A 21,877-nucleotide genomic window follows, 5' to 3' on the forward strand; every position below is an offset into this window, starting at 1 on the left:
CTTGAACCTCTAATCACAAGTTACTGTTGCTTTCCTTGGACTTGGACTTGGGATTTGAATTTCCTTAACTATTTTTTTTTCTTTATCCTTCTATTTGCAGAAGGAGCACAACAGAACTATGGAAGATGTTCTGTTGGCTCAGGTTCTTCCAGGTCTGTGTTCTGTTAAAGTGGTGCTGATTGACGCTTTGAAGGCCATGGTGGACACCACGCGGGCACTGGCGAACCAGGTGAAGTAGAGTTGGCCGCGTCACTTTTTATTGACTTGCACTGGTTGTGGAAATATCAGTTCTTATCAAACTAGTAGACACAAACCGTATCTTCAATGCCATTTCTTTGGTGGAAGGCTACCTGTTTGATAGTTGCTGGCTACAAATCACCTTTTCGAAAGGAGCAACGGTATTGGATTCGGTTGCCTCAACTTTGTCGCGTTCACTTGTGGGAATCCAGTGCAGATAACTTATTATTCCGGTTTTGCTGCATCTCTTCTCTTCTCAGATGGAGGAAATGAAGGGGATGAGTGGGTTATTTTACTGTTTGGCTCGGGACCTGGTTGTCCTGAGGGAGACCACCTCTGCGGGCTTCAGCTCACTGCAGGCGGATCAAGACCATCTGCAGGAGCAGATCAGATTAGCGCAGTTGAAAAGCCAGATGGTAAGAACCAGCAGATCAGACTAGCACAGGAGAAACACCAGGTGGGAAGAGGAACAGTTCAGACTAGCACAGGAGAAACACCAGGTGGGAAGAGGAACAGATCAGACTAGCACAGGAGAAACAACCAGGTGGGAAGAGGAACAGATCAGACTAGCACAGGAGAAACAACCAGGTGGGAAGAGGAACAGGTCAGACTAGCACAGGAGAAACACCAGGTGGGAAGAGGAACAGATCAGACTAGCACAGGAGAAACAACCCAGTGGGAAGAGGAACAGATCAGACTAGCACAGGAGAAACACCAGGTGGGAAGAGGAACAGATCAGACTAGCACAGGAGAAACAACCAGGTGGGAAGAGGAACAGATCAGACTAGCACAGGAGAAACACCAGGTGGGAAGAGGAACAGGTCAGACTAGCACAGGAGAAACACCAGGTGGGAAGAGGAACAGATCAGACTAGCACAGGAGAAACACCAGGTGGGAAGAGGAACAGATCAGACGAGCACAGGAGAAACAACCAGGTGGGAAGGGGAACAGGTCAGACTAGCACAGGAGAAACACCAGGTGGGAAGAGGAACAGATCAGACTAGCACTAGATCCTGATCAATCTGGCCAGTATCACGTCTTCGTTTGTTTGGCTCTCCATCCAATTCCCCTGCGTTGTGTCATTTTAATGGTCCTGACGTCTCTCCGACACTGGCTGATAAGATCCTTATCTCTCCCAGTTAGTACAATCCGCAAACCATAATAATTCTCCACCTCCGTAAGAATTCGACACTCCGACAAACGTGAAATACCTTACAAGGAAAAGCGTGGTTTTATTGCTATAAACAGAAACCTCAGCTCAGATGTTAACAGATTGTATTGTCCTTGAAGAGTCTATTCTAATCTTTCGGTGTGTTCGTCTATCGTCCTTTTGTTATTCAGTCCAATAGTGTTCAGGCCTGGTCTTTAGCCTAACCCTCCTCGCGTTAGCCGAAGCTAATGATGATGTGGCATTCCCCCCCCCCCCCCCCCCTCTCTGTGATGAGAGGAGAGTGTCTTCTGTGTGATCTCAGTCCTACTCGCTCTTGGTCAGATTCTAGTCTGCCCTACACCCGGAAACACCGTTCGACTTATAGATGTTCGTCGTCGCAACGGCGGCCCCGCCTTCTGGTTGTCATGCGACGTGTTGTCATGACCACTGCGTTAATAACCTTTACACACATTTCACGTTTCATTAAGATGAACCTCTCTCCCTCCTGCTCTGGGCCTACACTCCACTCGCTATCAGTGTTCTTACAAGGAATGCAAAACATTCGGCTGGCTGCTAAACATTCTGCTGGCTACTGCCTCTGAACCGCTTCTTCTATCACCGTCTTCCATGCACATTTCGATCACCGTTTTAGCTGTGATCATCTCCCCCAATCTATACATCACATACATTGAAAAAGCACCCCAAATCCTTCACACAGGAGAAACAACCAGGTGGGAAGAGGAACAGATCAGACTAGCGCAGTTGAAACACCAGGTGGGAAGAGGAACAGGTCAGACTAGCACAGGAGAAACACCAGGTGGGAAGAGGAACAGATCAGACTAGCATTAAGTGCTCCTTTTGTTTGAGACTGAACAGGAAAACATTTGTTTGAGTAGTCCCTTACCTGAATCTTGCAGTTGCAATTGAATGTGTGGCTGCACTGTCGATATGCTGTACCTTTTTTAGTTTGGGGTCTTTTTGGCTGCAGCAGTTTGCGCACTTTGCGCAGTGTGTCTCATCCATATGAATGTATAATAAACCCTCGTTATTTGTGGTGTGGTTTTCCTGTCCCTCCAGGGCGTGAATGATGTCCTCAATGTGCTCCAGAGTCGGCTCGGCCTGCTATCTGTGGACAACGACACTGGCTACGCTGGTCTGCAGTCAGTTTATGAAGCCATGAGAGAACCTGTAGAGAGCATGAAGCAGAATATCTCTACGTGAGTAGAGAACATTCTCTCTTTCTCTTATTCTCTTCTCTGATGTCTTGGTATAGTGGGCAGGTTGTTAGGAAGTGTAACTCGGTTTCCACCTCGTCTTGTGTGCAGTGGGTGCACACAGTCCGTCTTCTCTTGGCAGCCAGGTCTGCCTATGGCGGCCTTTCTCGATGGCAAGGCTGTGCTCGCTGAGTCTGTACCTAGTAGGGGTGTAACGGTACACGTATTCGTACCAAACTGTTTTGGTACAGGATCTTCCGTTCAGTACCCGCTGTGTACCAAACTTTTTTTTGCGTGGAAACTGAATTCAAAACTCCCAAGTTCACCCCCAAAATATAACTAGTGCAAAGGGTCGGATGTTGTTAATTCAGCCCATGCACACCACTGAGTGATTACCTGTCATTTAGCAGTCTCATAGTATGGTGAACGCAAACGGCAAGCCAGAGCTAGAAGACTTACCCTGAGGGATGATCCAAGTGCTAAAAACTGAAAAGTAGGCTACTTACATTCTTGACACTAAAACTCCCAAAATAGCGTTAGCCAAAAAAAAATTTAAAAAAAAGTAGGCCAGCTGTAGTTTACATAGCTTGCATACAACTTTGTCTCAAAGTTACACAAAGTATTTCCAACCGGGGCTTTAGATTGCGGAGTGCAAATCACTGTCTTCGTGACAGATGGTCGCGGTTCACAATCTAATTATTTTTCCTTAATTTTTTTTTTTTTTATTTTTATTTTACCTTTATTTTACCAGGTAGTCACTTGAGATCAAAGATCTCTTTTTCGAGCAAGACCTGGCCAACTCAAGTCTTATTTATTTGAATATAGAATATTTGTTAACAGCCCTACTTAACAGTAACTGCACACTACATCACCCCTGAGTAGAACATGGAAAGCCAATCTTTAACCCACTGTACCGAAAACCCGTACCGAACTGTGGTTTTTGTGTACCGTCACACCCTTAGTACCTAGTCAAGGATCTCCTTGGTTTTGGATCAGTCACAGTGCTCAGGTATGCTGCCACTCTGTTTAGGGCCAAATAGCATTCCAATTTGCTCTGGACTTGGGTTGATTCTTTCCAATGTGTCGGATAGTTTCCTTTTTGTTTTCTTATAATTTGGTGTGGTTTCCGTCTGGTGGCTCTGTTTGTGAGCAGAGTCCCAGAACCTGCTGGTTGAGTGGGCATCTCTCTAGGGTATCTCTGTAGGTGATCTTCCTAATACTGCTCTGCATGCATTATTTGGTGTTTTCCCTTCGGTGTGCGGAGAATGGATTTGCTCTGTGTGTAGGTGTAGGACATCTCTGCCAGCCTGCTAAACATCTCTGCCAAAAAGAGACCAAATCTGGACCAGTTCTGAACATCCACAACCTAATTAGTTTGAAAGAACCTTTTTAAATACTTTTGAATTGGGTGTATACAGTGTTGTGGAATATTTTAAATTGGTTGAGACGGTGAACTGTAGAAATTCAGATGAGTCAAATTGTATATAAAAATAGAACGTAGTTTATTTCCGTTTTCTGTGGCCACAGTTTACAATCGGAGACAAGTGTACACACAAGCGTCTGACCAGAAAGTGAGAGAGCTCTGGTCAGACTTACAATTGAGTACCAGCTGGGAATGACAAATGAACAAACATGAGAAAATGAAAACAAAGATGGGTTTAGGGGGTTTGTCGTGTCTCACACAAGACTGGCGACAAGAAAAAATATGTGATTTACTTGGTCAGGTCATATCTAAGTCAAACTGTCCTGGGCCTTGGCCGTTGTTTTAAGAACACGTCAGACTGTCGCCTAGTGTCTTGACTAGTTAAAGCTTTGTACTGAGAAATATGTATTTTATAACAGAGCTATGAAACATGTCTAATAAGCTGTACTAATTATGTAACTTATAATAAATGACCATTACAACAAGAGTTTCACAAATAACCAAAAATGAAGCTCGTCTGAACATTCACGAGTTAAGCAGAGTTCTTCCTCTTTGGGCAGAGATGTTAACACCATTACAACAAGAGTTTCACAAATAACCAAAAATGAAGCTCGTCTGAACATTCATGAGTTAAGCAGTTCTTCCTCTTTGGGCAGAGATGTTAACAGTGGAACGTCGTCCAACTCTCTGCGTAGGAGAACGGGCTGCCCTACCCCTCTGACACTTCACAGTAGAATACAGAACTTATTTGGAATGGTATGTGTTTTTAGAATGGTATGCGTTTTTTAATCCTCCTCCAAGTGCTTGCAGTAGTGTGGAGTCCCAGCTCTCGGCACAGTCGGACCTCCTCTCCTCCACCTCTTCTCTGGCCTCCTCGCTCCAGCAGAGCGCTGAGGAGACACAGCAGATGCTGGGGGAGAGCATTGGCAACCTCCACAGCTCCCTTACAGGTGGGGAATCTCACATCATTCACTTAGAAAAACGACTAATAGGGCAGTCGCGGTATGACATTTTCTCACCGTGGTTGTGTGTGTGGCTAATCACCGCGGGATGCGGTGGTACCGCACTTTTATTCAATTATTTTTTGGGATATATACCTCTGTATATATATTTTTTTATTAATAAGACATGAGTTTTAAAGGTCGTAGGAGTCCCGAAACTATTTTAAACATGTTTGATAATCTATCCATCTGTCCCTCAACATTCTGAAATGTGATAAAAGTAGAGTAGGGTGTTGCCTGCTCCTTTAAGAGTGATGCGTTGTGGGATATACTGTAGGTCTACGCAAGCAGCGAATTGAGGCACACATCCCTTCAACTTAAAACTAACGTTATTTGAGCGAACATTTAACGTTATTATAACACTATTTTAACGTTAGTGAATTTGAATGCACATACGTAGCTAGTTAAATATCACAACTTGTGTCATTGTTCATCATTGGGGGAAACTAGCCAATTAGCTAACATTATAGATGGCGAACGTTAACTAACGTTTGCAAACAAAGCTAACGTTATCCAGTTGACCTTACATATCATAATAGCTATGATAATGTTAACGAAAGTGAGAGTAGGGATTAGGGAAACGTTGGATGTAGTCGGAGTGTAGCGGGAACGGTAGAGAGAGGCAGCACTTAATTTGCGTGTAACGTTAGTCAATAACAATATCACAATTTGTGTCATTGTTCATGGGGGGGGGGGGGGGGGGAACTAGCTAACGTTATAGATAGCCAACATTAACTATTGTTTGCAAACAAAGCTAACGTTATCCAGTTGCCATTACAGATAATAGCTATGATAACGTTTTAACTAACGTTAACGAAGTGAGAGTAGGGAAACGTTAATGTAGTCCTGAGTGTAGCGGGGATGGTAGAGAGAGGCAGCACTTAATTGGCGCGTAACGTTAGTCAATAACATTAAGAATAGAGAGCTGCAAACGGAAATTAATGCCCAATCCTTGAGAGAACGTCTACTGTCACCACCTTACAGAGGGAATTACACCGAAGTCCGGCTAGTTATAACAAGCACGTTACATGACCGGCACTTCGGCCCGGGAGTGTTAGGAGAACGCTCCCCTGTACTCTACTACGGTTCAGATTAATACAGGGAAAGGTATACATTGGGGGCTCGAGTCCGGGATATGAAAATAAATCCTGATTTCATCTGAGTTGTAAACTGTATGGAAACGTGAAGTTAGCTCATGCTACTGGAAAACGGATGCACGAGGCAATACATTAACTGAGTTAAAAATGATGACGCCCCATTTTGTATTTTTTCTTTTACCACGGTTGTCTGTTCACCGCGGGATTGCGGTGATGCGGTTACCGCGATAGCCTAATATATATATATACTTGGGGGGGGGGGGGGGGGGGGGGGGGGCTTGTAATCTGGAGGTTCCCGGTTAGATTCCCGGGCAGCGTGTCAGAAGTGTCCTTGAGCAAGACTGTGTTAACCCCCAATTGCTCCCGATGAGCAGATTGGCACCTTGCATGGTTGCCTCTGCTGTCGGTGTGTGAATGGGTAAAAATGTGAGGAACAAATTGTAGAGCGCTTTGGATAAAACCGCTATATAAATGCAGCCATTTACAAATATGTAATTTATTTGTTTTTTTGCACCATGGAATTGAATGTTAACAATACATTCAAATAAACGACTATTTGGGAATTTCAGCACAAAATACAACTCAATTTGAAATGACCGCCTGCTAGATGAGTACAACCACCCTGGGATTCCAATTGTTTAATTTTCAAGCTAACATTTTTCAAGCAGATTGAGTTTATTTATGTATATGGTTCAACTGAGTCCACTTCCTGATAATCACTAACTATCTCTAGGGAGGTTGATCCTGCTTTTTGGCTAACTTCCTGTAAAAACTAGGCATTGCAGATAAAATATGAATTAAGATCCAGCAATTGCATATCTTGTCATGTCATATCATTGTCAGAAACATACTTTAGTGAAACGTTAAGGTGGAAGACGAGAGCGTTTACGAGCTACCGCCCTGTTAACTGCTATTTCCTGCTACACGGCCCACTTTGTGGAGTTCTCTCCTGATTGGGAGACTCATGTTAATGACATGACACAACACTATACAAGTGATGGCTGTTGGAATGTAGAGCTACTTAAAGGAACACGCCAACCTTTTGGGAAATTTGCTTATTTTGCAATCTACCCTGGAGTTGGACAAGCAGATGCATACCCTTTTCTTCTCTGTGCATGCATTAGGCTTAGGGAACAGCCGCACCGTTAGCCTAGCTTAGCGTCATTCACTGGAACTAGGTGTGCCAGTGTAGCCTAGTTCCCAACAGTCACGAAATACACTCCAAATACAACTCTAAAACATGTTGTGACCTGTGTATTTACCACGTGGAGAAAAAAAATGTAGTAATTATTAAATTAGACATTTTCGTTTTCTAAGCAGATTATACTCTGCTTATATACTCTGGGCTATTTTTCATCCTCAAAAGCCCAGTTTTTCAAAAAACAACATGACTTATTTTTGAGGCGATGAAGTCACGACGCTAGGCTAATGGGTGTGGCTGTTCCCTAAGCCTAATGCATGCACAGATAAGAAAGGGGTATCTGCTTGTCTAACTCCAGGGTAGATTGCAAATAAGTGAATTTTCCAAAAAGTTGGCGTGTTCCTTAACACTTATTTTTAACAAAAAAAGAAAATGTCACTTACAGCACATGAACTTTTCTTAACTCCCCCTCCATCATAGGCCTGGCGGAGCGCCACGGCCAGTGGTTCTCCAGAGCCATGGACCAGGCAGAGACTCAAGCCCAGGAACAGGTCTCCCTGCTGGAGAAGAGCACTGCTGCTGCTCAGGCTCTGCAGCAGGTAAACAACCTCTGTGTATATCATCACAATTTCCCAAGCCCTGCCCTCTTTTCTTGATCCTCCAATCACAACTGTTGTTTTTCCTCTGACAAACAAAATGAGGGAAGCGACAGTTGTGCTTGGAGGATCAGGAAAAGAGGGCAGGGCTTGAGGTTGGTCAATATATTTTGTCCATAGTGTGCAGCCCTGATGGATCATTCATTGTGGTAGGGGTGGGCGGTATAACGATTGAACTGGTATACCGGTAAAGATTTTACTCTACCGGCTGTACCACAAGAAGGCTACTTTTAGGCTCTTTGAATGTACATTTTTTTTTTCACATTTACAAATGTAACGCAGAAAGCTAGGGGAACTGCGTGCTGCCATTAAAAGATAATAAACGAGTCAAGAAGTTGGCCTATTATTGGCTACTAAATAAGTATGCATGGTTAAATGGAGGGTCCCATTACTGATGCAAACAATAACAATGAGTTTGCAAGAAATGTGCTTCGTTCATCATCTGGCCGTGGTTTGGGTTTAAAATGTCGGACATTGAGCATAAAACGTATCCGCAAGCGATGTCGAGCACCCTATTCCCTGTACCTGGTTCAACTAAGTCGATCAACTTACACTTTGCGTGACATCCAGGCTTTTTTTACCGTCGGCGTTTGGGAATTTCATGTCGACAGGTAGGTGAAGTGAAATTAAAGTTTTCAAGGCGCGACCCCTGAAATAACGTGTCAGAGAGCCTTGGAAGCTATACAGTTTCACTATTAATCAGGTTTTAATCTGTTTCGGACATCATCCATACATGCATTGAATTGATTAACCTTTGGTTTATACCAGTGACACCAGTCATGTTAATCATCAGATAACAGTGCTTGAACAGATAAATGCATTTTCTCATTCATTCATCAAAACGTCAAAGGCTTGCAATTGCTCATTCATTTTCTCAAGTCACGTCCACGTCAAATCCGCCAAACAGCGCATCTCATCAGACATTTTAATCCCAGTTACAATATCACAATAACGTGTGAGTGACAGTGATACAATTCAACAATCCACAGATTCCAGGGCTGTACAGTGCAATGATATCGTCGCGAATTGCCCCTTTAATTGGCCGTTGCGATTGGTAAATATTATCTGGGGGCGGGCTTGCGAGTAGTGCTTTCAAGCCTTGGATTCGTATTTCACTCCTAAATTATCCAAGGCGTGTGATGACGCGATGACGTCACTCACGCGAGCTGAGCAGTGAGCACTCAGCAGGTATGATCAGCGGCGTCTGCTCCTCCTCCAGCCCGTGGCTGTTGTAAACACTGGGACCTCGGTGAGCCTGCCAGCCGGCTAGCTACTGATAGCTATCAACAAATGCTCCAGTAAGTCTAGTAGTGCATGATAGCTTGCGTTAGCTTACTGTTCAAAACGAAACGTCCCATTAAACTAAATAGCTCCGTCCTGATATCAATGTCTTATAACACTGAGTTGATGCGTATTCGAGCTGAGGGCACGCTGAATATAGTCAATAGGGACCAGCTGCAGCGCCGGAGAATCCTGGTCGTAGCTGGAGGCTACAGTATAGGGCCCAGCTGCAGCTCCGGAGAATCCTGGCCGTAGCTGGAGGCTACTCAGTACACACAGTGGAGCTGGTTGCATATAGCGAGCATTTAGACTTGTTGCGTGGTGGCGATGTCTCGCAGATAATACAACTACAAGTATGATTATATAATATATATATTTTATTAAAAAAATATATATATATATATATTTTTTTTTATTTTTTTTTATCAAAAACAATCGATATAAATAATGGTAAAATTGTTATTTAAAAATTTGCCCCTAAAAAATATTTTTTGCCCCTAAATTTCTCATTTAGGGGCAAGTGTGCCCCTAGTGAAAAAGCTTAGCGTACAGCCCTGGATTCAGATTTGGCGTAATTCATATCCACAATCCAGCATGAAGACGCTTCAATTTATGCTTGAATGAAACACAATCCGGGGCGCAAATACATCCACAGCCGAGAATATGAAACTAATCAGAGCCAAACGCCCGCGGGGTTCACATTTGCAATGATCCGTTATTAAAACAACCACATAGTGTGTGTCGCGACTGCGAGAGCCGTATATGACGTGCATTATTTAGGACAAAGTATAAATCCATAGGCTGAATATGATTTATTATCAGCATTTTTGTTATGGTTTGACACCGACCCCAAACGCTACGACACAAGAGAGTTGGATTCAGAGTTGCCAAATACGAGGGCTTGTTTATTTGGTAATAAGAATAAGTGAAACAGGGAAAGCAGGTCAACAAGAACAGGTACAATGAACAAGGGGCAAAGTTCTGCTGCTCTGCAGCTTCTCCCGGAAGGGTAGTCTTGGGAAGCAGGAGCAGACCTCTGTACCGCTCTGCAGACTCTCACGGCGGATCTCTCAGATGTTGTGCAAGACCGAGAGAGGGAGAGAGGGAACGAGTCAGTGACAGAGCAGACTTGAAACGAGCTGGAGGACAGGGAGTAATATTCTTCGTGTTAAACAACACAGTGATGTGCAATATTCCAAAAACAGCCCAAGTGAATATCTTCATGTAAACACACAGTGAGCAAAAATCCAAACACCGTCCAAATGTGAAATAATATCTTCGTGTAAACACACAGTGAGCAAAAATCCAAACACTGTCCAAATGTGAAATAATATCTTCGGCGTGAGCAAACACACAGAGGGAGGTGGAAGATCCCAAAAATATTATTCCATAAAGGAAAGAGCAAAATCGATAATGGCTGGGTGAGTGACTGTCTGACAAAAAGGTGGTAGACTTCAGTGTAAGGGTTACACACGAAAATCGGAAATAGGTCAAGACAGTCAATCTAGAAAACTCACCCAGACGAGCTGCGTAAAAGGAACAGGAACAACAGTGGAGGCGAGCGCGCGCCACGGAGCAGGTATCCAAGCGAAGGCTTCTAGGAATTCCTGGAGAACAGCACAGTGAAACAGCAGCAACGGGGAAAAACATCCAGCGACAAATCAAGACGAACCAACAACTTAGGGTGGGGAAAACGGGGTATAAATAATGAGGGATCGATTGATTGAAAAGCAGTGACAGCTGGGGAATGTGATTGACAAGCGTGGGGAAGTGAGAGAACCAATCAGCGACGTCTCAGATGACGTCAACGGGGAGAAACGTGTGAACGAGGGAATTGAAATACTTGACAGAAAAAATGAATGAAAACAAAGCGAGGGTGGTTAAAGGAACAGAACGAGTGAGAAGGCAAGGACAGAAACCTCACAATTTTAGGTATATTATTTTACATTTCAAAAGCCCCCTCTAGAAAAACGAAGCACAAAACATAATTCAGAATGGTATAATGGGATCTAGACTGTGAGGATTATTTCAGGAAGGAGAGCTGGCATTTCTTTGCGAGGGCGTGGCCATGGTTTATCCAGCTAACTGAACTTAACCCTGCCCTCGACCAGGTTCAAACTTTTTGATCTGTTGCCATAGTGATTTAGAAAATCGCATGTCGGGGAACCGAAAGGTCTAGCTTAAGTCAAGTTATCCTGAAAATTATCCGGCTAACTCAGTTAGCCAGGTACGAGGAACAGGGCCCAGGTCAGACACTGTTTTTATGTGTCCTGTTTTTATGTATTTGTAAATTTCTTACTGTTTCTATGAGTCCTGTTTTTATGTTTGGGGACAACGGATGGAAATTAGCCTCGTGCTAAATCCGGCAATTTTTACACTCCAGTGTTCATTAATTTTGCATTGTCCCGTCCAAATAAACAAATTGAAAAAAGAAAAGCAAGCGGTGGAAGGACATTACAGATTTCATGTTCAATGACCTAAACGAAAGTTAGCTGTTAATGCTGAGCCAGATACCCTTTCTTTCTCTCACTCTCTGTACGTTCAATGATTTTAAGTAGCCAAATGTTTTTTTAAAGTCCAAGTTGTGGTCACTCAACTGGTTGTTTTGCAAGGGACGTTTTGTCAGTTCATGTAGCTACAACACAAAAGCCTACACCTGGTTGCACCGTGGGTCTGGACAGTTTCGAGCTCCCCCCCCCCCCCCCCTCTTTTCTTTCAAACAATACTGGTGGGTAGGATGGGTCAAATGCAGAGGAACAATTTCCTCACAGGCATTAATAAAGTAGAAGCACTCGCCTACCACCACAGAAACTCTGGGATCGAATCCAGCTGTCAGCAGTACCTCCGGCTTGGTCAGTCGTCCCTACTAACACAATTGGCAGTGTTAGCGGGTGGGACCCGCTATGTGTCCTGGTCGTTGTAAACTGCAGTTCCTACTGGTAGGTCGGGGTGCCTGTTCAGTAGGGAGGGGATCGGGGGGAAATAGCGTGAACCTCCGCACACGTTACATTCCCCCAGTGAGAGTCCTCGCTGTCGGGTGAAAAGAAGCGGCTGGCTGACTCCACATGTACCGGAGGAGGCATTTGATTTGATTTGATTGACCTAAACATATACAGATCACATGTGTATTTGCCTCATCAGGGATAGAACGAAAAGTCCAGGTATTTCCATCGTTGTCGTTGTGGTAGTTCTACACCCTCCCTAGGCCGACAGTGGGGCAATGCACGCAACGACCAGGAAGGGAATTGGCATAACGACTAAATTGGGATGGGAGCAAAAATACAGAAAGTGAGGGGGAAAAAAATATTTAAAGAAAATAAAAAGTAGAAGTTAATTTGTTTATTTTTTCCCCAGAGTTTAGGGGACAAATTATCTCTTTAACGCTTCCTCTCTCGCTCTCTCCCCAAGACTGTAGAGGCTTGGTCTGCAGAGCAGCTACAGGGGTCCAGGACAGACCTGGCTCAAAGGCAGAGTAAATTTACTCAGGCTGCTGAGACCGTCCAGAACCAAACCTCCATGCACCACAACCTCCTGGACGAGCAGCAGGCTGCGGTCCAGGACCACATCGACTCCGGCATGGGGATAGTCCATCGCTTCCTGGAGGAGGAGCTAAGACGAGATGTCTCGACGGGTAAAGACGAGTTGAAGCCTCCACACGAATAGCTGTTTTTTCTCTTACCGTCTTTCGTCTCTGTAGAATGAGTATAGGGTGTGTACCTGCTGGGAAGGCCTCTATGTATGCATATTCAAGGTTTATCATACTATATTTGTAGGAGAGTATGTGTCCACACAGACTTGGGTTCGATGTTTTCCTGTTTGGGCGGGGGGTACAGAAGGTCTCAGTATTATACTAGTCTCTTAACGAGCTGTTTCACCCTCCTCTAGGTAAGACCCCTCAGCGGAGAGAGTTTGCGTGTCCCAGGGTGCTGGCCGTGCGTAGCCGCAAGGAGCTGCTCGAGGATCTGCGTGGGCAACAGGAGGGGGCTGCCCTGCCTCAGTGGAAGAGGAGGCGGAGGACTCATAATCGTTTTCAAATAAACGCTAGATGGTCGATAGTATATGTGTGCGCCAGGGTTGGAAATTAAAATTTTTTTTCAAGGGCTTTTTTTGCCCCCCTTAATTGATTTTCGGGGGCTTTTTTTTTAATTTCGGGGGCACTGAATTTTTATGATAAACGGTAGGGGTGGGACGGTTCACAAAATGGACGGTTCGTTTCGTACCACGGTTTTGGGGTCACGGTTTTCAGTTCGGTTCGATATACGTAAATCTTTATAAAAAAAAATGTAACACTCAAATCTAAACATGCTTCTCATTTATTAACACTTTGAGTGCCGGGACACGTCTTTTCACGTCTTTGCTGGCCATGCTAAAGTTGCCGGGGGACGCTGTACAGCGTCCTTATATCAATATTTCAAAAATCTGCGATCGGATTCATAATGTCCCTCCGCTGGCCAGAGATCCACCAGCAGGACCCACTGAGCTCTCTGGCGGTTCAGGAGCACCATCTGGTGGCCGATCGGCGCAATCGCCAAACAGGATGTTGAATAGAGGTTGTCATGACGACCGTAGTACTTCCGGGCGCTCGCTATGGTTCATGGGACTCTGGCTCGTCACGCTACACGGTGATCGATTGGCAATAACTCGATAAACAACATGATTTGGACGTATATACCATTATACAAGCTGGAGATGGACCGGGTAAAAATATATCGCATAATGATAAAATTTCTACTCGACTATGATCGCCCAACGGCGCGCGGAGACTGGGGTGAGTTTCAGCGTGTAACGTTACCGTCTTAGATACTAACTGCTATTATCAACATTTGACCCACATTAGATGATTGGTATAACGCTGCCCACGGAATTATAAACGCCCCCTCGCCCATCCGGTCAACATCAGATGACGTGTAGTAACTTCTAGAAGTAAGTCTAGTTGGAATTTTTAATATCGCGCTGATTGCCATCAAACTGTATTTCATCATCAATATAATGCATATAACCACCTGTCTAGATCCTGGCGTATTTTATCATAAGTACCCATGAAGTTGTACTTAGTAGTTTGGTTCAGCGTGGGGAATATCTCTATGCCCAAGTATTTAAAATGTTCTACTATGGGGATATCAGCTGGTAGTCGTACCGCCTTGGCCAGTTCATTAAGAGGTAGGCAGGCTGATTTGTTCCAGTTAATCTTAAAGCCTGATAATTTACCAAAGTCGTCGATTATCCTCAATAATTTTGTGGCCGACCGGGAGGGGTCGTCCATGAAAATCAGCAGGTCATCCGCATAGAGAGCAATTTTGTGTAGAGTATTATTGACCATTATGGGGACGATGTCCTCCGATTGCCTAATAAATTGGGCCAAAGGTTCGAGGGAAAGCGCGAACAGTCCTGGGCTCAGAGGACAACCCTGTCTAGAAGATCTGGAGACTGGAAAGAGTGTGGAACAGTTTTTGCCTGTCAGTATCATCGCAGACGGCGAGGCATACAGGACTTTAATCATATGAATAAAACTCTTCCCAAGACCCATGACCTCAAGTACCTTCCACAGGTATGACCACTCAAGTCTGTCAAACGCCTTCATGGCATCCAAAGACAGAACTGTGGATGGAGTTGTATTGTCTTTACTGTTATCGATTACATGCAACAGCCTCCTAAGATTATCTGCAGCCAGACGCCCCGGGATAAAACCAGTTTGATCGCAGTGTACCAATACAGACATAAATCTCTGCAGGCGACAGGCCAGCACCTTGGCAAACACTTTTAAATCGGCCCAGAGAAGACTCAAGGGTCTATAGCTACCACAATCATTGGGATCTTTGTCCTTCTTGAGAAGTAAAGAAATCAACGCCATATTGACATCTCTTGAGAACTCCCCTTGTTCGATAGCGTAATTGATCATATCGAGCATCAATGGACCCAGTTGGTCCCAGAAAGCTAAATACACTTCGGGTGGAATACCATCTCCCCAGTTCCTTGGCCTCTTCCTCAGAAATGTGGGGTATCTCAAGCCCGCCAATGAACGATTCAAATTTAGAGTCCTCAAGATTACCCTCTGAGCTATATAACTGAGTAAAACTCTTAAAGTGTCATTGATCTTTTTCGAATCAGTAGTGACTGCACCCTGGCTCGTCCTAATCGAGGGGATATCCGAGAAATGATCATTTGAGCGTATTTTCATTGCCAATAGATGGCTAGGTCTGGAGCCGTGAAAATAGTAATTTTGTCTTGTCCTATGTATCAAGAACTCAGACTGTTGTTTAAGTATGGAGTTTATTTCTTTTTTGACTATCTTACGTTGTGTGTTTAGTCGTTCATTATAGTTAGTTTGCAAGGATGCGTATAGGTCCGCATATAATGATTCCAGTCCTTCTAGCTTTTTTGACCGGGATTTTCGCAAATTGGAGGCAAATAGTGTGACATGACCCCTGATAAATCCTTTCAATGCGTTCCACAGGACCCTAGGGTCATCTACTGTGCCAACGTTGATCTGCAAAAATTCAGCTAGTTTACTCCTAAACTCAGAACAGAAGTCATCGTTCTTTAGCAAAGTCGAATTAAAACGCCATCTGGGAGCTCTTGCCAAAGGTTGCCGTAAGGAAAATCCCTTTGTGGTCTGAGAGAGCCAAGGGAACCAATGAGACATCGAAACTATCAAACATATTAGGGGACGCGAATGCATAGTCAATTCGAGAGAAGCTTTTGTGTCTGGCTGACAGGTGAGAGTAATCTTTGAGGGTGGGGTTGGATGAGCGCCAAAGGTCTGTGAGCCCTGTGTCCTTGGCCCACATCCTAAGGGCCTTAGAGGCCCGTTTTTGGTCGCTCGTTTCAGAGGGCCCGGACCTATCCATCTCCGCATCCCAGCACGCATTAAAATCGCCACCCACAATGAGAGCGTATCCATTAAGTTCCAACATATTCTTCGTGATTGTATTATAGAACGCTGAATCAAATGTGTTAGGAGCATACAATGCTATTATAGCCATCTTCCTATGCAAGAATTCAACTTTTGCTATAGTAATCCTTCCCTCCGTGTCCGACCATACATCCAAGACTTTGATATCAAGGTTACGTCTTGTAACTATGACTACTCCTTTCGTCTTATCGGCTGAGGATGAGGAGATAACGTGATATTGCCGATTTGCCAGTCTTGACACGTCACCTACCAATAAATGCGTCTCACTAAGGAGAGCAAGGTCAATATTTCTCCTCTTCAATAGCCAAAGGACACTGGCACGCTTGTGTGGGGCGTTAAGCCCTCCTGCGTTCCAAATTAAAATATTCAATTTAGCCATGGTCGAGCTCGTCTAAATGCGTAGAGAACATACCAGTGCAGCCAGGCCGAGTACAGAGGCGCTGATCCAGGCGGGCCCAGACAGTCAATCCCAGGAGTTCAGAGGAGGAACAATTACACACATATAAGACAACAGTACATAAAACACATAAAAATACCACCCCAGCTACAACCCCCCCCTCCTTCTACTCTAAACCCTAACCCACCCGTCCTATTATAAGCCCCCCTATACCCACTCTCCAATCCCCACCCTATGCCCCATCCACTGAGGATGGTCATCTTCCTATCACTTCCCACTAGAGACATGGATCCAAAAAGACGCTCCCCACTCCAACCCCCCTCTAGATAAACCCCTGAGTAAACCCCCACTAGTCCAATAAACACAAATAATAATAAAAATAAAATTCAATAAAGATATCTGTCGAAAACCACCTGAGCCCTGGCCCCAACATAAGACAACCATAATGGTAAAAATAGCCATTATTAAATAATAACTCCACATCAACCTGCAACCATCTATTTCCGAATCTGCGCTTCAACGTCGCAATGTTATAGCCCAAATGGGTACAGGAAAATTCAAAACAAAATTAAATTAAAGCATCCCAGCCGATAGTCTAAGGCAGGATCGGGTCACAGGTTAATTGTGCGAAATTGTGTGAACAATGTCAATTAAACAATGACAATAATAAGAAAGGGAAAAAAGGGGTTATGGTTAAAGTGCACCCCTGAAGCAGTCCCTCTGATCAGGCACAACGGCTGAAATGACATAACCTATGTAAGAATCGACAATAATAGGAAAAGGAAAAAGAGGGTTATGGCTAAAGTGCAAGCAAAGTTAAACCTGACCCAGCCTGTTATCACATATTTATGTATATTCGTTCGAGAGCCAACGTGAACCTTGGCCCTAACATGACAGCTATAATGGAAAAATTAGCCATTATTATATAATTACTCAACATCAACCCTGTGACCATCTACCTCGTAGTCTGCATATTAATGTTGCAACATTATAGTATAAATGGATAAAGGAAAATTCAAAACAAAATCAAAGCATATCAGCAGTTAGTCTAAGGTAGGATCGAATCACAGTTAAATTGCTCATTCAAATGCCATTAAAACAGCGACAATAATAGGAAAAGGAAAAAGAGGGTTATGGCTAAAGTGCAAGCAAAGCTAAACCTAAGCCAGCCTGTTATCACATATTTTATGTATATTCGGTCGAGAGCCAACGTGAGCCTTGGCCCTAACATGACAGCTATAATGGAAAAATTAGCCCTTATTATATAATTACTCAACATCAACCCTGTAACCATCTACCTTGGAGTCTGCATATTAATGTCGCAACGTTATAGCACAAATGGATCACGGAAAATTCAAAACAAAATTGAGGCATATCAGCAGTTAGTCCAAGGTAGAATCGGATCACATTTAAATCGCGCATACAGATGACATAAAAACAGCGACAATAAGAAAAAAAAAAGGAAAAGAGGGTTATGGCTAAAGTGCAAGCCATATAACCATATAGCCATAAAGTGCAAGCCATACCCGACCAAACCTGTTATCATATATTGTATATGCATATTCAACCGACCTTGGCTTCTACTATTGGATCCCAAAGCTCAAAACAACCTGGATATAAAAATAAAAGCATACCAGAAGTTAGTTAAGGACCCGATCACTCTTGAATTGTGCAAACCAATGTCACTTTGAACAGCAACAGCAACCAAAATACGTAACCATTAACGGGTCTCGAATGTCTCAGCGCAGACGATAGACGAAGCCCGCTCAGCTAGCCCGAGGCTAGCGCGTAAGCTAGTGATGAATCCGGATAGCACGTTAGCCTATTATGTACATTGTTCAGCTAGCTCGTTAGCTTCCAAAGAGGCGATACACAAGTACGACCATGAGGTCAGCTTTAGCAAGTAACAGAAGTCATTGGGAAGCCCCGCTAGTTGGATGGGCAGTGGGCAGTTAGCATGTCTGGGCATGACAGCAAGTATTTGTGAATAGTCGGCCTAATCGTTGTATATAGGCCCACACCGCCAAGTCACTCACCCGACATAGATATTAAGCAACAGTCCCGGGTATCCCCGCGAGATATTCCTTCGCTTTAGCCAACGACCAAAATGAACGCTGACCATCGACCTTCTCCAATACAGATAATTTCGCGGGAGCGAATAACGTGGGCCTCAGGCCTAGTTTCCATAGCTTAGTCAGGACCACCTTGTATTCGCCTCTCTGTGCTTGAACCTCCGGCGTAAAGTCTTCGAAAATGGCCACTTTGTGATCGCCAAGCCTCAGATTACCCCTTCTTGTACGAGCCGACCGCATGATGAGTTCTCTCTGCTGAAGCCTGTTCAGCTTGACTATGATGGGCCTCGGCTCTTTGTTCACGCCGGGAGAAAACCTGCCCGCTCTGTAGGCCGACTCACAGACAGGAGGCGAAGGGAGGACGTCCGTCCCTAGTATTTTCTGCAGCAGTTCGGGCATGGTCTCAGAGAGACGGCCTTCACCGCTGGCCTCCGGTACTCCAACAATCCTGACGTTGTGGCGTCTATCCCGGGACTGCATCTCCTCCATTGCCGACTGTAGTTTGTTGACTTCAGCCTGCCTAGCCAGCAGGGCGGATTCGAGACCCACCATCTTCTCGCACTGTAATGATACCTCCGTCGTTAGCATGGCTAGTTCGTTAGCATTAGCCGATGAGGCAGCGTGAATCGACTCCATCTTGTCTGTCAGCGGGACCACCGCCAGCCGTATCTCTTCCGATATCTCACGACGGAGGTTGACACAAAAATCCGCCAACACTTTCTTCTGTGCTTCAGCGACGCGTGCCTCAGAGTCTGCGTGTAGCTTGGTCATGACCAAGAGCACAGCTTCGCTTATTTCCCCGACACCGGACGACGATGCGGCCAGGCCCGGTGGTGGTGGTTTGCTGGTTGGGGCGCTCATGGCTCTAGTTTCCACCCCCGTCATCGCAGAAAGTCAAAAAAAGGCGATGACAGTATACTAAACACGACGACCTAGCAAACAGATAAAAAACAAATAAAAATAAAATAAAGACTAATGGGAAGAAACGTATATTCAGCACGGTAGAAGGGAGCTCATGTGAAACACGTCTACTCCATGATCGCTCAGCTCCGCCTCCCAGTAAAAATATTTCATATAATTTGTACAAGTAGTCTAAGAGGTAGTAAGTACAACCATGGCAGTTTCATAAACTGCTTATGGCAGGGTTCGAAATTAACGGGGGCTTGGGGCATAATGCCCTTGAAAATGGACAAAATGCCCTCAAATCAGTTAAGGGGGGCACAAAATGCCCCCGACAGTTTACTAATTATATATATATATTTATCCGGTAATGGCGCGTCTGTGTATTGTACCGTTCAGATGACGCGCAAATAAAAATAATTCATTTGGCGGAGGTGAGCACTGGCTGCTGCAGCACTGCAGCTGAGCCAGGTGCTAGTCAGTTTGTGTACAAATGGCAAGCACAATCTAAATCAATCTTCATTACGACTTTAAAAACATAGCCATTAACATTACATAGGCATACACACATCTTGCCATAGCGTTAGCAGTTTGTACAAAACAACGCACGTTTTAACTATAGAATCAGCCCGCGAGGTAATACAGTCAACGAAATGTTACCGTAGCTACTAGCTAGCAGAGAAGGAAATGGGAGTCTGAGAGGCGGGGTGTTTAAAGACAATGATAGGCGTTTATTCAACATCCAAGAAGGCTAACATACAACTGTGTTTTACTAACTCCAACCGGGACTATTGCCGCTTTCCCACTGCATGCCATCACCTCCTAACGTTACCGGAGCTGATAATAACATTGCCTGAGCTGAAGGTGCGTGACAATAAAATGTCCGTGGGGACCCGGCGCCAACCCATAGATAGTTCCAACTCACCGAATTACGTAATCCACCACAGTTGCACTCAATATTTAAATAATGTTAGTCTAAATAAATGTAGACGGATACATAATAATTTCAAGGAGAACACGAATCTTTCCATTAAGAACTGACAATCAGGGAATTTAAACATGGTTGACATTGTTTTTTTGTGTTTATATTAAAGAAAGGAAAGTCTAGTGCTGGCTGAGCATATTGTTTGTTTGCACTAAGTTAATACTACAAATGTAGCCTATATTTTTCAGTCAGTTCGGTCTTTGTGTGCCAAACATTATTTAAGGCTGTAAACACTAACACTTGTCAACTTTTTTATTTTTTTTTAATAAATGAGTGTTTAGATTTGAGTGTTACATTTTTTTTTTATAAAAATTTACGTATATCGAACCGAACTGAAAACAGTGACCCCAAAACCGTGATACGAACCGAACCGTCCATTTTGTGAACCGTCCCACCCCTACCGTTTATCATAAAAATGCAGTGCCCCCGAAATACAAAAAAAAAGCCCCCGAAAATCAATTAAGGGGGGCAAAAAAAGCCCTTGAAAAAAAATGTTAATTTCTAACCCTGGTCTGGTCCTCACTGCCTCTCAGCTCTGATATAGTCTGGTCCTCCTCACTACCTCTCAGCTCTGATATAGTCTGGTCCTCACTGCCTCTCAGCTCTGATATAGTCTGGTCCTCCTCACTACCTCTCAGCTCTGATACAGCCTGGTCCTCCTCACTGCCTCTCAGCTCTGATATAGTCTGGTCCTCACTGCCTCTCAGCTCTGATATAGTCTGGTCCTCACTGCCTCTCAGCTCTGATATAGTCTGGTCCTCACTACCTCTCAGCTCTGATACAGCCTGGTCCTCCTCACTACCTCTCAGCTCTGATATAGTCTGGTCCTCACTGCCTCTCAGCTCTGATACAGTCTGGTCCTCCTCACTGCCTCTCAGCTCTGATATAGTCTGGTCCTCACTACCTCTCAGCTCTGATACAACCTGGTCCTCCTCACTGCCTCTCAGCTCTGATATAGTCTGGTCCTCACTACCTCTCAGCTCTGATACAGCCTGGTCCTCCTCACTGCCTCTCAGCTCTGATATAGTCTGGTCCTCACTACCTCTCAGCTCTGATATAGTCTGGTCCTCCTCACTACCTCTCAGCTCTGATATAGTCTGGTCCTCACTACCTCTCAGCTCTGATACAGCCTGGTCCCCCTCACTAGTGCACTGCCTCTCAGCAATAATCTAAAGCAATAATTGACACTGTTTATAGACACAAGTCTTTATCAAAATGGACGAGAGCCAGGCCTGACACCATTCATTACAGACAATGTGTTTTTATCAAGACTTTTACCTGAATGACGACCCTAATCCCTAATTCTTGAACACTTCCCAAAACACAGATTAGGCCTATATATTAATCCCAGCATGGTTTTTAATAATGTGTGGCAGAATTAGTCAAAAGTAAACCATTAAACCGATCTGA

At 44.3% G+C, this 21,877-nt stretch overlaps 1 protein-coding gene across 1 annotated transcript in view; it reads left to right on the forward strand.

Moving 5' to 3' along the window:
* Positions 1 to 12,863, forward strand: part of LOC311230759 (kinesin-like protein KIF11-B) — a gene marked incomplete at both ends in the record, with an annotated part of 90,208 nt that extends 77,345 nt beyond the window's left edge. The window contains 6 exon segments of the mRNA XM_084317118.1: positions 101 to 229; positions 498 to 653; positions 2,465 to 2,604; positions 4,826 to 4,974; positions 7,744 to 7,862; positions 12,609 to 12,863. Coding sequence (XP_084173244.1) covers positions 101 to 229; positions 498 to 653; positions 2,465 to 2,604; positions 4,826 to 4,974; positions 7,744 to 7,862; positions 12,609 to 12,863 — 948 coding nt within the window.
* Between the last annotated feature and the right edge of the window lie 9,014 nt (positions 12,864 to 21,877).

The sequence above is a fragment of the Notolepis coatsorum genome (genome assembly GCF_963971535.1).
Source record: "Notolepis coatsorum genome assembly, chromosome: 6".
Lineage (NCBI taxonomy): Eukaryota > Metazoa > Chordata > Actinopteri > Aulopiformes > Paralepididae > Notolepis > Notolepis coatsorum.